This window comes from Mchenga conophoros, linkage group LG10 (assembly GCF_057382185.1).
Source record: "Mchenga conophoros isolate Kocher_MC1m ecotype Shallow Benthic linkage group LG10, M_conophoros_male_GT1.1, whole genome shotgun sequence".
NCBI classification, from domain to species: Eukaryota; Metazoa; Chordata; class Actinopteri; order Cichliformes; family Cichlidae; genus Mchenga; species Mchenga conophoros.
Window position 1 is genome coordinate 18361872 of NC_140535.1, and position 15353 is coordinate 18377224.

At 40.1% G+C, this 15353-nt stretch overlaps 1 protein-coding gene and 1 long non-coding RNA gene across 2 annotated transcripts in view; one reads left to right on the plus strand and one right to left on the minus strand.

The window, feature by feature from the left end:
- Nucleotides 1–2709, plus strand: part of LOC146565737 (uncharacterized) — a 12227-nt gene extending 9518 nt beyond the window's left edge. Inside the window, exon 3 of the long non-coding RNA XR_014894154.1 lies at nt 1096–2709. This is a non-coding gene — a long non-coding RNA (uncharacterized LOC146565737). The remainder of the gene's footprint in view (nt 1–1095) is intronic.
- The window catches only part of hephl1b (hephaestin-like 1b), an 18308-nt gene extending 4187 nt beyond the window's left edge, over nt 1–14121 (minus strand). The window contains exons 1-13 of the mRNA XM_085289078.1: nt 13819–14121; nt 11863–12107; nt 10672–10884; nt 10175–10387; nt 9683–9937; nt 8986–9154; nt 6180–6313; nt 5899–6030; nt 5256–5461; nt 4800–4944; nt 4419–4631; nt 275–491; nt 18–157 (exon numbers count right to left, since the gene is read on the minus strand). Coding sequence (XP_085145204.1) covers nt 18–157; nt 275–491; nt 4419–4631; nt 4800–4944; nt 5256–5461; nt 5899–6030; nt 6180–6313; nt 8986–9154; nt 9683–9937; nt 10175–10387; nt 10672–10884; nt 11863–12107; nt 13819–13994 — 2458 coding nt within the window. The 5' untranslated portion in view covers nt 13995–14121. The remainder of the gene's footprint in view (nt 1–17; nt 158–274; nt 492–4418; nt 4632–4799; nt 4945–5255; nt 5462–5898; nt 6031–6179; nt 6314–8985; nt 9155–9682; nt 9938–10174; nt 10388–10671; nt 10885–11862; nt 12108–13818) is intronic.
- Nucleotides 14122–15353: the final 1232 nt, after the last annotated feature.

Genomic DNA, 15353 nt, shown 5'->3' on the forward strand with positions numbered 1-15353 from the left:
AGAACTGTTAAGCTTACCTAGAATTTCCAAATGCTGCTGGTTGGGCTGCCTTTTCTTCTGAACACTGAAGGTGTCATCAGTATATTCTCTATACACCACCTTCTTATAGCGTGAGCCAATTCTGTTCTTTCCTTTTCCCACAAATATGCTGCCTGGACTGGGAGACAAGTAGCAATTTGCTTCTATTAACAAACAGTAATAAGTTATGGCATGAATTACAGGTTGTGGCTTCAACAATGAAACGTATCATCCTGCAATTATCTCACTCACACACCTGTCCTTTGGTGTGCTATGGTGTTTCTCCAGCTCCCAGTCTCTCTTAGGTGAATAGTCCCACTCTATTTCCTCAGCACTGATGAAATATCGCACAGTCTTGTTCAGCTTTGTGTATTTGTGATTTACTTTTTTTCCTGGGCACTCATTAACTTTATACCACTGCCTCATGCCACCTGAGTAGTGATCTATTACTGTGCAGCTCACCTCATACACACCTGTTTGGAGAAACAACAAACAAGAAAAGGTTAAGGATTTGGACACATTCATGTGCCTTAAAAACAGGGCCCCATGTGAAAAAGGCAAACTTAATAACTGATTGTGTCGCTCTTCGCAGAATGAACTGCAATCAAATGTTTGCAATAACTGACAATAAGTCTCTCACATCACTGTGCAGGAATATCAGCGCACTCTTCTTTGCAGGAGATTTTTAATTCAGCTACATCGGACAGTTTTCAAGCATGAACAGTATGTTTAAGGTCAAGTCAAAGCATCTCGACCTGATTTAAGTCACTTTGTCACGGTCCCCGTGTCTCTCTGGTTGGCCCACTCTGGCTACAGGTTTTGTTGTTGTTGTTGTTCGTCCTCCTCCTCTCTGCCTGGGTGGAGCTCGTTACGGGCTCTCGCTCTTGGCCCACGCACCTGTGTGATTGTGTCCACCTGCTGCTGATCTTGCTGATTTCCCCAGCTGCTATTTAAGGCAGTGGCACAGAGCAGCTCACCGCTGGAATGTTGAACCTCCAGAGTTCGTGCTTGCGGCATTTTCAAAAGAATCCCCTGTGTGTATTTTGCTGTGGAACTAATGTTAACTTCTGTGTGTAGATATCCCTCTTCTGGACCACATCACGGGACCTGCCCGGGTGTGGCAGCGTGTGTGGAGTTTTGGAGCGAGTGCGGCTGAAGAGGAGGTCGTGTGTGCGGAGGAGCTGTGGCGGTGACTGTGTGGAAGAGGAAGCGTGTGTGTGGATTTCCCCCCTCCTTCTCTCCCTGGAGCCCTGGACCCCCCTCCCAACTCACTGTACATATATATAGCACTGAGGTGATCCTGTTGTAAATAAATCTCCTTTTGGTCTCTGAGAAAGAACTGTCTGCGCGTGAGTCCGTTCAGTAGCCATGACACACTTAATTGGTCACTTCAACTTGCTGGTGTGTTTTGGATTGCCGCATAAGTCGAGTGAGCTTGAACTCAGGGGAACGGACTGATGGCCGGGCATTGCCCTTGTGGATTTTTGGTAGAGAGCAGAATTCATGTTTCCATGGTTCAATTATGACAAGACGCCCAGGTCTGGAAGCAGAAAAGCAGCTCCAGACCATCGCACTACCAAGAGCATATTTGACTGTTGGTGTGAAGTCATTTTGTCTCATCAGTCCACAGAATACTTTCCCCAAAGTCTTTGGGATGATCAGGATGTTTTCTGACAAATGTGAAATGTGTGACATCCTGGAAAAGCCATCGAGGAGTAACTCCTGGAGTAATTTTGGTCTCGCCAGACACAGGTTTCGGAAGGTTCCCCACTGTTCCAGGTTTTCTCTCACAGTGGTTCACGAGAATACTAAAGACTTTATATTTACATTGCTTTATAACCTGTTCCAGACCGACAGACCTCAATGATTTTCTCTCAGCTTTTTTCTTTACATTGGGGCTTTAAGTGTTACTTTTTGAGATCTTTTAGCCTACTTCACTTGTGCAGACAGGGTCTGTGTATGTGATTCCTTGATTCAACAGGTCTTGCAGTAATGAAGCCTGAGTGTAACATGTGAAAATGAACTAAGCTTTAACTCAGGGATAATTACTTTCTACACAGGGCTATAGGTTTGGATAACTTTTCTCAATCAATTAATGAAATCATCATTGAAAAACTGAAATATTATATTTACTCAAGTTATTATTTTATTTATTTTACTAATTATTAAAATATGTTTGATGAAATGCGAAAAAATAAGAAACCAGGAAGGGGGAAAAGTACTTTTTCATGGCATGGTAGATATAAACGCACAGAGTACAAAAACCTTTGATTTCATGTTTATTTCCTGTCAGTTTGACTGCATGTATTTTGAGTCAAGCTGAAGAAAAGCATGTGACAAAACAATGCAATAATAAACTGTCAGTGATTACCACTGCAGGAAAAAAGATGTTGTTTGCACCTTTTTTGCAAAGCTTAGCTTGCTTGGGGTTTTCCTTGTTTTGCAAATGTCTGCGCAATATGAGCAAACAGATGCTGTATATTTTGTGAATCTAGATCTTTGCTTTGTTTTTGTTTTTTTTGATGAGTGAAATTCTAATATTCTATTTTTATGATACATACCACTATTTAGATCCATAGTGCTAACTTTGCTACCTATCCATACTCCCCTTTTTCACTGCAGGAACAACCATATAGCATATGTGTGTGTGTATATATATATATATATATATAGATATAGATATATAGAGATATATAGATATATAGATAGAGATATATATATAGATATATATATATGTGTGTGTGTGTGTGTGTGTGTGTGTGTGTGTGTGTGTGTACAAAAAAAAATCCTAAAATTGACAAGAGCTGAGGTAAGTAACATATTTCCTAAAGGTGAATGTCTAGTGTGGAACAAAGTAAATGGCATAGCTAAACGTCATTCATTGTGGTATTTCCCTTTAGCAGAAGAGCCTTAAACATACATAAGGACAATGTGAACCAGATTCTCTGGTGGCCTGGATCTCCGACTACCTCACCGACAGACCACAGTACGTCAGGCTGAAGGACATCACGTCTGACACTGTGGTCAGCAGCACAGGAGCACCACAGGGAACTGTGCTGTCCCCTCTTCTCTTCACCCTGTACACCTCTGACTTCTGCTACAACTCTGAATTATGCCACATTCAGAAGTTTGCAGACGACACAGCCATCATGGGGTGTATCTGGGATGATCAGGAAGAGGAGTACAGAAGTCTGGTGAGGAACTTTGTCGCATGGAGTCATACAAACCACCTGCAACTCAACACCTCAAAGACTAAGGAACTGGTTGTGGACTTCGGGAGGTCTAGAGCAGGTCCACTGCTGGTTCAGATAGAGGGGGTGGAGGTGGTCAACAAGTACAAGTACCTCGGGCTGTGGGTGGACAATAAACTGGACTGGTCATGCAACACAGAGCACCTGTATAAAAAAGCCCAAAGCCGACTGTACTTCCTCAGGAGGCTGAGGTCTTTTAACATCTGCAGGAAGCTCCTGAGGATGTTTTACCAGTCGGTGGTTGCTGGAGTACTTTTCTATGCTGTGGTGTGCTGGGGGAGCAGCACAGCAAAGAAGGACTCATCCAGGCTGGAGAAACTGATCAGGAGGGCTAGCTCTGTGGTCGGCATGAAGCTGGACACTCTGGTGACAGTGGCAGAGAAAAGGACATTAAAGAAACTGATGGACATTATGGACAATGCCAGACATCCTCTGCACACGGCCATTAACAACCAGAAGAGTCTGTTCAGTGACAGGTTGCTTCTCCCCAAGACAAGAACTAACAGACTTAAAAACTCCTTTGTCCCACACGCCATCAAACTGTTTAACTCCTCTCTGGAGGGGAGAGGGAGGGGAAACAGGAGGACAAAGGAGGGGGGAACAACTAAGCTGTAGTGCCTCTTCACCTCACTGTGCAATACCTTTTGTGCAATACTTTTGTAAATAGTCAACAGTGCAATAGACCTCAATACTTGAAATGTGCAATTCACTTGTATTTTTATTTTTTATTCCTATTTATTCTATTTATCCCCTTGGTATATTTTATTTATATTGTCTCTGTATTATATATATGTGTGTGTGTGTGTGTGTGTATATATATATATATATAATATTCTGTAACTCTGTAACTTCTGTCGGTGCTGTGCTTTTTTGGAAATCGAATTTCCCAGAGGAACCCACCCGAGGGATTAATAAAGTTCTATCTTATCTTATCTTATCTTATCTTAATTTCCTGTTTGTACTGTATAAGCATTAGTGTATGCATCACAGGAGGCATCCACACAAACTTATGTAAACATGTTTATAGAGGATAACTTTAACTGCCAAACAAAATCTCAATGACAGATTATGTGTGTGGGAAAAGATGAAGTGTGTTGTTTTTGTCAGTGTGTGTGTGTGTGTGTGTGTGTGTGTGTGTGTGAGACTAACCAGGAGTGTCAGGCTTCATGTCGACAGCTACAGTGGTGTGAGGGAAAAGGTTGAGAGTGTCCCGGGTGGTGCTTTGTTTGTTGAAAGTGTTTCCCTCAAAATACACGCCATGGATGTCCACCTCTGTGCCTAACCCAAAGGTGTACCACCTGACTTTGTCCCCTGAACACATCTCCAGGCCAAGAAGGTTCCCATGCATGCGCCCATTTACAGCTGAAATGAAAAGGAAGATATAAAAATATGAAAAAAATACAAAGACACACCTGAACCGGGTCTCAAATATGACAAAATCTGAGTTGCAATCAACGCTGATTCAATAGCTTTTCAGATAAATAGGTAAGGTAATATCTATTCAGCTGATTCACCAAACAGACTGATTACCATGCATCATGTTGCTCTCCTGAAAGTCCTCGTGCTCTTGATTAGTCTCATTGCTGCCAAACTTCTCAATGTTCTCATCTAAATACCAGCTCATGTTTTCATCCATGACAGAAAAAAGAAGGAAGAACTCCTTATCTACATCCTTCTGTTAGACAATAGAGACAAAATTACAGAATCAGTAAGGCTCTTAAAGTGCTGCTAATTTGATTTTAAGGTAACATCACACAGAATTTAAAAAGCACTTAAAAATTACACATAAATTATTTTGTCCTTATCTTAGCTATCTTGTATTATTAAAGTTCTAATAAATTTGATAATCCCCAGCAACTTGTCAAACAAAAGGCAAGTGCTATTTTGATTTTAGCTATTTAAAAGTGTATACACTCAGAGGTTCCTTAAGGTTTTGGGGTTTTTTTTAACATGAGAACGTGTCTGAATACATAACCAAAGCAGCACCTGTCTGCCGTCATCCCCAAGCACTCCTCTCTTGCATACAAGAAGAGGTCCAACTAGTCCAGAATTAGTGTCTTTGGCAGGATCGGTGGCAGAGTAGTAGAGATAAGGGATGCAGGAAGAATCAGATGATGATGGGCCTTCCAGGACCTGCCAGGTGTAAGTAAAGTTCTCACCTGGACCAACATGGGAGCCTGGCTTTTCAACACCTGCAGTGTTGCAGACAAAGAAGTACAAACAATTTGGTTTACTATAACTTGCTGTCAGTACAGACAGCAGTCAAAAGGCACTGTGATTCTCTTTTCACTATGCTTAACACCTTAATATAATATCATATGTATTAGTCAAACAATGTGCACTTTGAGTATGAACAAGTTCATTTACAGCTTTTATTTCTTACTTTGTGTGATTAATTACCTTTTTAAATTTGTAGAGATATACTCATTTATTTCTTTGCAGTAACTCTTTTTAAAGTATCAGTAATGCAAATGTATGCTTTGGTCAGTCTGAACAGTTAATCATTAGTTTCAGCTTGTGTTTTTAGAGAATAAGTAGCGTCCCCTAAGAATTACAGGATATCCCAGCTCCTTGACTTACTGAGTTAACTGTGCCAGTATTATTTGTGTTTGTATCGTTGCTTCCTCACCATCCTCATAGCTGCTTCCCTGGAAGTGTTTATCATAATGAAGGCCATGAGGCTGGATGCTGTAGTCTCTATCAGCCTTATTGAGGAATGTCACTCTGAGAGTGTCACCCTCCTCTGCCCTCAGGACTGGACCTGTATGAATAGAAAAGGAACACTGTAATCAGATAAGAGATCTTGAGACTTAGTGAACTTGATGAATTTGGTGAATTGTTTCAGGAAACGTATAACAAAGAGAAAAGGTGACTTTTATTCAGAACATGGTGAAAAAAGGGAGGACTTACCCAATAGTCCTAAATGTCCAAGATCAGCTGATTTCTCAGTAGTGAAAGTATCATCTGTGTACTCTTTGTATATCACTTTTATGTATTGACCACCGAGCCTTCCATCATCTCTGCCAAAAAACACATCTGATGGACTACAAAAGAAAAAGATGGGATAGTTGGAGGAAGAAAATGAAGCAAAAACTGTAAATGTGGGTTGTAGTAAATATTAGGGGTGCAACGATATTCGTATCGATATTGAACCGTTCGATACAGTGCTTTCGGTTCGGTACGCATATGTATCGAACAATACAACATTTGTAATTTATTTTATCAATTTTCCTTCTGACGATGCTGTCTGTGTTGAGCGCTCAGTGAATCTGTGTTCGACTACTCCGCCTAGGCTGCACTGTCCAGCGCAGATCCACTGAGCGCTCAACACAGACAGCATAGTCAGAAGGAAGAGCGCAGGGCAAGCTAGCGAGACAGAAGTTAAGCTCTGCTTGCAACAAGCAAATTGAACCTCATTCAGATCTGGCGTTTGGAATTATTTTGGTTTTCATGTGACGTATGACCCTGAAGGTAAGCGAGTCATGGACTAAAGTAAAACAGTATGTTGGATGTGCCATGCAATGCTCAATTACATTGGTGTGAACTAGTGTGTTAGCGCAGGGGCTCGTTAACGTGTTGGCCGTCTAGCCCCATGCACGGAGCGATCGGCGGTAGCTCGTTAACGGAGATTTGCCGTGTTGTGGCGTTAAGGTTATTTCAACGAGATTAACCTGAAAGCACTAGTGGGAACACAACGAATATGACTGCACATTTACGCCGACATCATCCTAGTGCAAAGACAAAAACAACAAGCATGCTACTAACTTTAGCCGAGTCATTTAGACAGCTGTTAGCACATGATTCTCCTTATGCTGCTGAGAATATAGCCCAGAAGAAGCGGATAGTATAGCTTTTATTTTGGAAAGAGACATTTCTCTGTAATAAACTCTCTTTTCCAAAGATGAGTGATTCCTCAATCAGATACAGGGCTTGCAATATCGCTAGCCCGACGTCCCGGAGCTAGCGATTTTTTCAGTCGGGCTACCAAAATCTATCTCTGCCCTGCCCGTCGGGCTATTGTACGAAAAATATATGTCAATGCTTTTGCATTCTTTCAGAAATGTAGCTGGGTAATTATGTCATTGGCATCGGTGAGCCACTGTCAATATGTGACATATTGAAATCGCGTTTGAATTTGCGCTTGTTTTTTTTGCTTTTACTTTGCAATCGTGCGAACTGTGTATAGAGAGCGACAGCACTGATCTGTGAGTGATGATAATTTGTGCACCAATTCCTCTGACATCGTCTTATCAATCGTTAGCTTACTATGCAAACATGACAAGTGAAATCTCCCGCAGCTTAAACATGTGAGAGGTTGGTCGCGCAGAGAATCGCTGAGCTTATGTGAGTGAGTGTGTAAAAGCATTTCAGTTCTGCTGAGCCAAATAAGACAGGTCAGGGTGAAGAAGTGACAGCCAAAGAAAAGCTTACCACAAAACGGAGAAGTTATGACAAATCAGACTATAAGGCAAAAAGAAAGTGCAGCTTTATGGTTTCATGGACAAAAGAATTTCTGTGGCTGCAATATGACGAGCTAAATAACCAGGGCTGCACATAAGTGGTCCGCAGGTGCGCATTCGCTGTCAAAATAAAAAACACGCACAAGGGTTAGGGTTAAATTTAAAAACTGTACTTTTGAGTTAAAATATATATTTATAATTTTAATAAATGACAAATTAAAAATGCATGAACATTTTTTTGTATCGAAAAAATATCGAACCGTGACACCAAAGTATCGAACCGAACCGAACCGAACCGTGAATTTTGTGTATCGTTGCACCCCTAGTAAATATGTGACCTAGATGTAAAAGCGATGAGAAATGTCTTACTTGGACCTTAGTTACTTACTTAGAACGAAAACTGGTGTCAGATCAGCAATAAATACCAGATAATAACAGATGGGTTGCTGCATGATCATCTAGACTGTTGAATCTTCACAAGCTACTCCAAAATTGAGAATTCTATTATCTGATGTGAAATCTTTGAAAGCCTGCCACCTGCCTGCACCTTTACACACAACTCTGACTCTCTATTAAAAGATTTCCTTTTGTCACCAAGGAGCTGTCACTACATTTCAACTCTCCATGCAAGTTATGAAAGATGACGTGCTTTTCAGTGCATAAATAAGTGTAAAAATTGATTACATATAAATTGTTTTGATACTTTCAAACTTTATTACAAGGTTTTAAACTATTTTTTTACTTGTTGCACACAGAATCACATTGTTCACCTGCATTACCGTCATGCTCCACCTGGGGGCTGTGACCCATGCTCTGGAATTGGTCACTCAAACCAGACCACACAGCCTGAATGAGCATCACATGTACTGTATAATCAGCCCCTTCCAGGGGGCATGCACACAGAAAGTCAAGCCCCATTTTAGAGTTAGGAGTACTGACAGAGATAGAGAGACAAGATCAACCCATAAAGGTATCTTGAGTGTGTTTTGGGGGAAACCTGGCATGAAACTATGTTGGTTTGACTGATGGTGTGTTTGGTTTAAGTCTCTTCTTGAGTTTTTTGGGCTAAATAATAAATCAACTTTTATTTTGAGATACATGTAAACCATTATTTAGACTATCTTGATGCATGCTCAATCATCCAGGTAAGTAAATCCCCATAAGTTGATTCTGTTCATCTGGATGTAGCGTTGTCCAGAGAACAGAATAAACTTTTGGGGCATTATTTAGACTGCATTTTGCAATATGTTGCTCACCTATCTGCTTCAGTAAGGGATACATTGCTGATCAAATCCCTTCCTGAGGGGGCATAGTTCCACAGGACTTTCTCTGCCGCCAGGTAGTAATTCCTTACAACTCCACCTGTCAGCATGGATCCGGCCTCATTGTTACACGACCTCACTTCATAAAAGACCTGCATCCCAGCTGGAACAGCACACACACAGACACACACACACACACACGTACAAACCATAATTTAGATAAGTAAAAACTCACTGAGATGTAGACCTTTGAGCAGGTCTCCAGGCTACAGTAACTGTCTATAAAATGATAAAAACATTCCAGAGTTCATTTTAAATGTTTAAATCAGGAACAAGAGAGAGCCATTATAAAAAGCACAGCCTTATAAAAAGTAATAGTTCTTCACAAGAATTAGCGGTAGTCATTGTATGACTCTCTCAATGTTATGTTCAATAGATTTTGGGCAGCCTGAAAATAATAACAAATAATAAAATGTCTGCTCATACCCTTCAGCTTTTAAATTCAGCTGAGTTCTAGAAAGTGTTTTACAAGTCCAGGCAGGCTCAGAGTAGAAATACTAATCTCTGCTGTGGGAATGCTCAGGCTTTGACAAAACAGCAGCACCCCCATGAAAAGGGTATTTCCTTTGTCAGCAAAGTGCTGTAGCAGAAGGTCAAAGGTGACACATAGGTTAAAGGTCAAGCATCCTACCCTGCAAGTGGTCATTAACCTGGCAGGCCAGCAACCACTTTCCATTTGCTTTTGGGACCATCTCGGCTGTTGCGAACGTGGCTGGGAACAGGCTAAGGACGTCAGTGCGGTGACCACGGTCCAGCAGGGTATTCCCATGGAAAAATGCAGAATGAATATCTACCTCATTACCCATCCCAAACAAATGCCAGGCTACTGCGCGGTGCTGACATAACTCGATTCCAGGCAGGTTACCAAACATGTACCCATTAATAGCTGTCACACAGAGAAAAACACACACAATCAGAGGACAATGAGACATTTAGCCATCAAAAACCTCTCCTACAGCCTTTGTTGTCAGAATTAGAAATGTGAAGTGAATTCCCTGTGAACACATTTTAAACTATATGATGCAGATTGCTGAGTTGCATCAGCTGGTTTGGCCCGACTGAATGTGTGCAGTTAGTCCAGTATTAAATGATCCTAAAAAGACTTTAAATATCTATCTCTCACCGTGCATAAGGTTGGACTCTTTAAAGTCTGGGTCTTCTGGGTCAACTGTTTCTGGATCAAAACATCTCTGAATGTTGTTTTTCAAGTACCAACTCATGTTTTCGTCCACCACACTGAACATTAAGAAAACATCCTGGTCGACATCACTGCGGGCGGACTTTGCGGCAGAGTCTCCCTCGGCTGCATTTAGTTCATTAGTCTCCTTCAAGGCTCCTGCACTCAAAGAAAAGGAGCATGCGTAATCTTTGTTTCCTTCTGGTGTCCCACTGTGTGCGATTTTCACGGCAATCCTTCGTTGGCAGTTTTTCAAGTAAAGCAATTTTTTTTATGTTATTTTTACAAAGGCTGTTTCTGAATGAGACTACTGGCTTAGGATGTAGAAATACATTTGATTTAACATACAATTTGTGCATACAGAAAGCTGCATACAGCAGGCAAAACACTGTATGAAACACACCAAACATACAATCAAATATATTTGCCAAATATATTTGTACCTTTCTTGCATGTGAGTAACGCCCCAATAAGTCCTGAGGAGATGTCCCTGGGGGCGTCAATATGAGAGTGGTAGACCCAGGTCAAGCAGTTGGCATCATCATCTGTGGGGCCAAACTCAGGTTTGACCTCCCAGCGGTAGGTATAGCTGCCTCCTGGAGGGACACAGTCATCTTTCTTCAACTTGCTTGATGTCCCGTCTGGATAGAGTGCACCTGGTACACGAAGGGAAAATGTTTGCAAAGAGATCACTCTGGTCAGAAAGCAGCCGAGCAGAGATATTATAGTTTATAGTCTCAATAAGAATTTTGTAGAAAATATTAGAAAACATTTACAAGGATGTTATTTAAAGCAGGTTTCAAAAGTCAAGGTAGTATTCATTTTCTTTGTTGTTTTTTTTCTACTTTCTGGTAAGCCTTTAGTTTCTATGGCAGTGTGTTTGAAAACAAAGCATAAATGAGAAGTCACGAGAATACTGATCTTTGATACAGTGTGAATGTCGGGACAAGGTTTAACAAATTAACTGCTTTCTCAGTTCTCAGTATCTTAATGTGCTGACACCACTGACATGTGATCTCATTATCTTTCAGCTCAAGTTCCAGTTTAAGCAAAAAGATGCCACTTAGCGTTCCTCATGTTTAATAAAATTGCTGATTTTAAACCATGACACAAAGTATAACAATAATCATTCTCTATTTTAAGTAGGAAAGGACTGCAGCTGTAGTCTCAATTTCCACAAGGCTCTCAAGTGTACTCCGGCAGGATTTCCCCTTCACATGATTGGGGTGGGGGTGGGTGGTGTACGAGCTTCTTGCATAGCAGAGAGCTGTAAAGTTCAGAAAACCTAAGAGACATATCTTTATAAAACATCTGCCATAGCAGTCACTCATTTTCTGGAATTGTGATGTGCCACTTTTTCTTCTGTTTCTTGGAGAACAGTACCACGCCTTCTTGGAACTTCATAAACAATGTTAGCTGTTTCATGTAACTTCAAGCCCTTTTGGACTTTTAAAAAGTTATATTATTCAGTTCTTATTACAAATTTTGAACACAGCAACAATCGGTATCATTCAGTATGAATAAATGACACTTTGTAACCCTCACTGACAGCACTTTGTTCTTGTAGGTGTGACTCTGTGTGCAAAAGCACCATGAATTTTTCTGTCTATATCCAGTAGTATGGAACATTTTACCTTCTGTATCCTTCTCATAGAAAACCCCATGGGGATGCATAGAGTAGTTCCTGGTTGCAAAGTTCTTTAAGTGGACAACAATAGTTTCATCAACCTCAGCACGCAGTATGGGTCCCAGGAAGCCCAGCCAATCAGGTCGAGGAGACAGGCGACTGTATGAAGCATCTGTATACTCTTTGAACACAGCTTTCTTGTAAATACTTCCAATTCGATGGGGCCCTCCCTGTAGGAATATTGATGCATGCCTGAGAAAGTTTGAAAAGGAAACAACAAGAATGTGAGACACACAGTGGAGCGATTATACAGAATTCCGAGAGTGTGTAGGAGACAGACAAGAAAAATACTTTTTTTTTCTTCTTGCATTTGTATTTGTTAGGGTCAACGTCAAGTTCCACGCTGCAACACCAACTTTCAATCAAACTTGTACAAATATAGCAAAAGTAAGTGCATTGCCTTTCTAGGTTTTCACAAAAGGCTTTGATAGATCTTTTAGTTTATACAATTTTGATTATTGTCTAACGGCTAGAATTTCATTGTAGACCAAACAAGAACTAGATCTTACCTGGTGTAAGAATAGATGTAAAGCCACTGAACAAATTGCATGTGGTTGCAGGTCTTTAACAATTAGACATATCATTATTTTAATAACATGTTTTGGGGAGCTAATAACAGGTTGTTGAAACTGTAGCTGATGCACTTTTGGAAGTAAGATTATCTTAAATAGATTCTCAAATGATTTTGACTGAAAACCTTGATGCCTGTCTGATTACCGCTGTTTCAGTCAGAACCCGAACAAAGCAAAATAGTGCTAACATTGCTCCAACACTGCTTATTCGTTTCCCCTTCTCTGTCTTATAATACGACATATGGCTTTATTAATCTAATGCCATGCAAACGCATTGCAAGTTGATTTGACGCAATTCCACATTTTAAATGATGGGATACAAATGGCAGGAAGAAACATCTTAAAGCTTCTTGTGAATTCAGTTTGCCATGAAATGGGAGTGAAAAGACAATATGATATCTAACAAAGATAAACATGCCCTGCAGTGATTAAACAGCTTGAGACAGTTTAAGTACAGCCTGTACACTTTGAGAACGTTATTAGCACGTCCAGAGGTTCAGTTAAATTTAGGAATGCCATGTATTGTGTAAGAATGAAGCAATTCCCTTATGCTTCACAATTATTTATTTCTCTGACAGGAAGGACAAAATTGTCTCAATCATTGCGCAACACCCATGAGCATTCCTTCATTTCATGAAAAATGTGCAAATGTGTCCAGTCTAATGTCCTCTTTTTTAATATAAGAAAGGGATTTTTGATTATTAGGTATTGGTTCCTGAACTATAACAGCAGAAACACAGACAAATGTTGTGAGTTGTCAATGCTTACATGTGATGTAAGTACAAGCCGCATTAACAGTATTATTTTATATGGGTTTTTTTTCTAGAAATTGAAAACTGTGAAATGCAAGGGTCACACAGTCTCATTGTCACATCTCTCATTAAATTCCTAACCATGGTGTGATGCAAATGCTTCTGTCAGACAGGATCTCTGTGCCTCCTTTTTGGTGATTGGCTGCACATAAAGACACATGGCAGATAGATACACAGTAAAGGAAGCCTCTAATCTAATGAAAGGAGACAGTAATTCGCTGTTAGTCATTGTCATCTTTCCTGCACATCCGTTTGACTGCCAGCAAAGCACACAAAGTCTAGACACTGTCACACCCCGAGCACGCGACATAACCCACAAGTTTTGCACTAAAACTTTTTTGTATCTCTAAACTGTCTTTTCTTTCGCGGTCTATTTTTTATTCCCACATGAGTTATAATGACTTTCTACTTGTGAGTGATCTTAGACATTATATATAAAGGCGCTAAAAATAAAAATGAATATTTACAAGCAATTAGTGCCGCCACTATCTGAGCATACTTTTCCGAATGTCAACTCACTCATCGTCTTCGATGTCTTTCCCGTTAAGCAGGTTTTTTCCACTTGGTGCGTAATCCCAGAAGTCCTCAATGATCCCCACATAATAAACTCTCTCCCTGCCGCGCTCCCCGCTCGCGCCCAATGAAAGAAGAAAAATCAGCAAACAAGTTGCAAACAACCCCAAAGTCCGTGCCATATTCAGCTGATCGCAGTCTAAAATGCTGGCCAAAGTGATCAGCGGGTTTTGCTGGTACAGGAACAAGGGGTAACCTTCTTTCACTCTTCCATGTGACTGCGAATGTCCGTCTGGACCGCAGCGCTTACGAAACTCAAAGCAAAACAGTCAGGCTATTCAGCCAGAGGCTACGCCTCCAGTAGTATCTGATGTGCAGGGATAAGAACCAGTAAGTATTCCCAAGTCAATTATTTCTTTCTGGATTTAATTGAAGCGGTCTGCTGGGAAATTAGGTTAGTTAGATCCACTACGCAAAAGAGGCAGTGCCAAGCACTGTGGATCTCTAATTTGACTTTTCAGCTTCACAAAAAGCACTTTTGATGTGTGTTTACAGTTTTATTTGTTTATATTTGATCCTACAGTAGACTGATGAAATAGCAGCCCACAAAGAACTCAATTTTTTTTTTTACCTTATCTTCCTTTATCGGTAGGTGTTGCCACCAGTGGCGGTTCCAGAATTTTTAAACATAGGGCGGCACAGTGAGGGGCCAAGAACAAGGGAGGAGAGCCCAGAGGAAATAAGAATTTTTCATGAATGTCAGTGTAGAAAATATTGGGCATGATTTTAGGCTCATGCGCAGCTCTGTTTTCTAATACAGATTTATGAAAAGCCAGCTGCAAGAATCCAAAAATCCTTTTATAACCATAGCTTCTTTACTTTAAGATTACTAAGTTTTAGCGAAATATTATTTAAGTTACTTAATAACAAGTTATATGTCAAGCTACAAATAATATGATGCTGGACTTTAAGCATAGTATAAAGTATTTAAAATAAGCATCACCTTAAACATATGCAGCAGTAATATTAATCCATTTAATGATGATGGGGAACTTTTTTTCTGCAGAGTAATTATTTTTAATTTTGATATTTTATGCAGAAATTTCCAGTATCATAGTTTTATCGTGAACAGTAGACCAAATGCATCTCTCATGTCCTGTGTCAGGTCTTTGCAGGATTTTTTTTTAAAATATTTCCTAAGAACATTAGTTTCAGATACTGTTCATGTGCTGTAGATGATAAAATACCATTTTATGCCTGTTAAGCTGTGTTATCACTAAAATGTTTGACAGATTTAGTTAAAATAGGAACAAACTATGTTTTTTTGCAAAAAAAAACACTGTTTCATCCGTTTTTTGCTCGATGATTCATAAGTCAGTGTTAAGTGCATTAAAAACAAAACAAACAAAATAATAATAAAAAAAAAGTCCTCTTAAAATATCTTGAATGGTTTTTAACAAGTGGAAATTCTTAAAACCATACTGAGCTCATTCCCTTCAACACAACCTTACATTCTCTAACTTGAAATTTTGTGTCGTAAT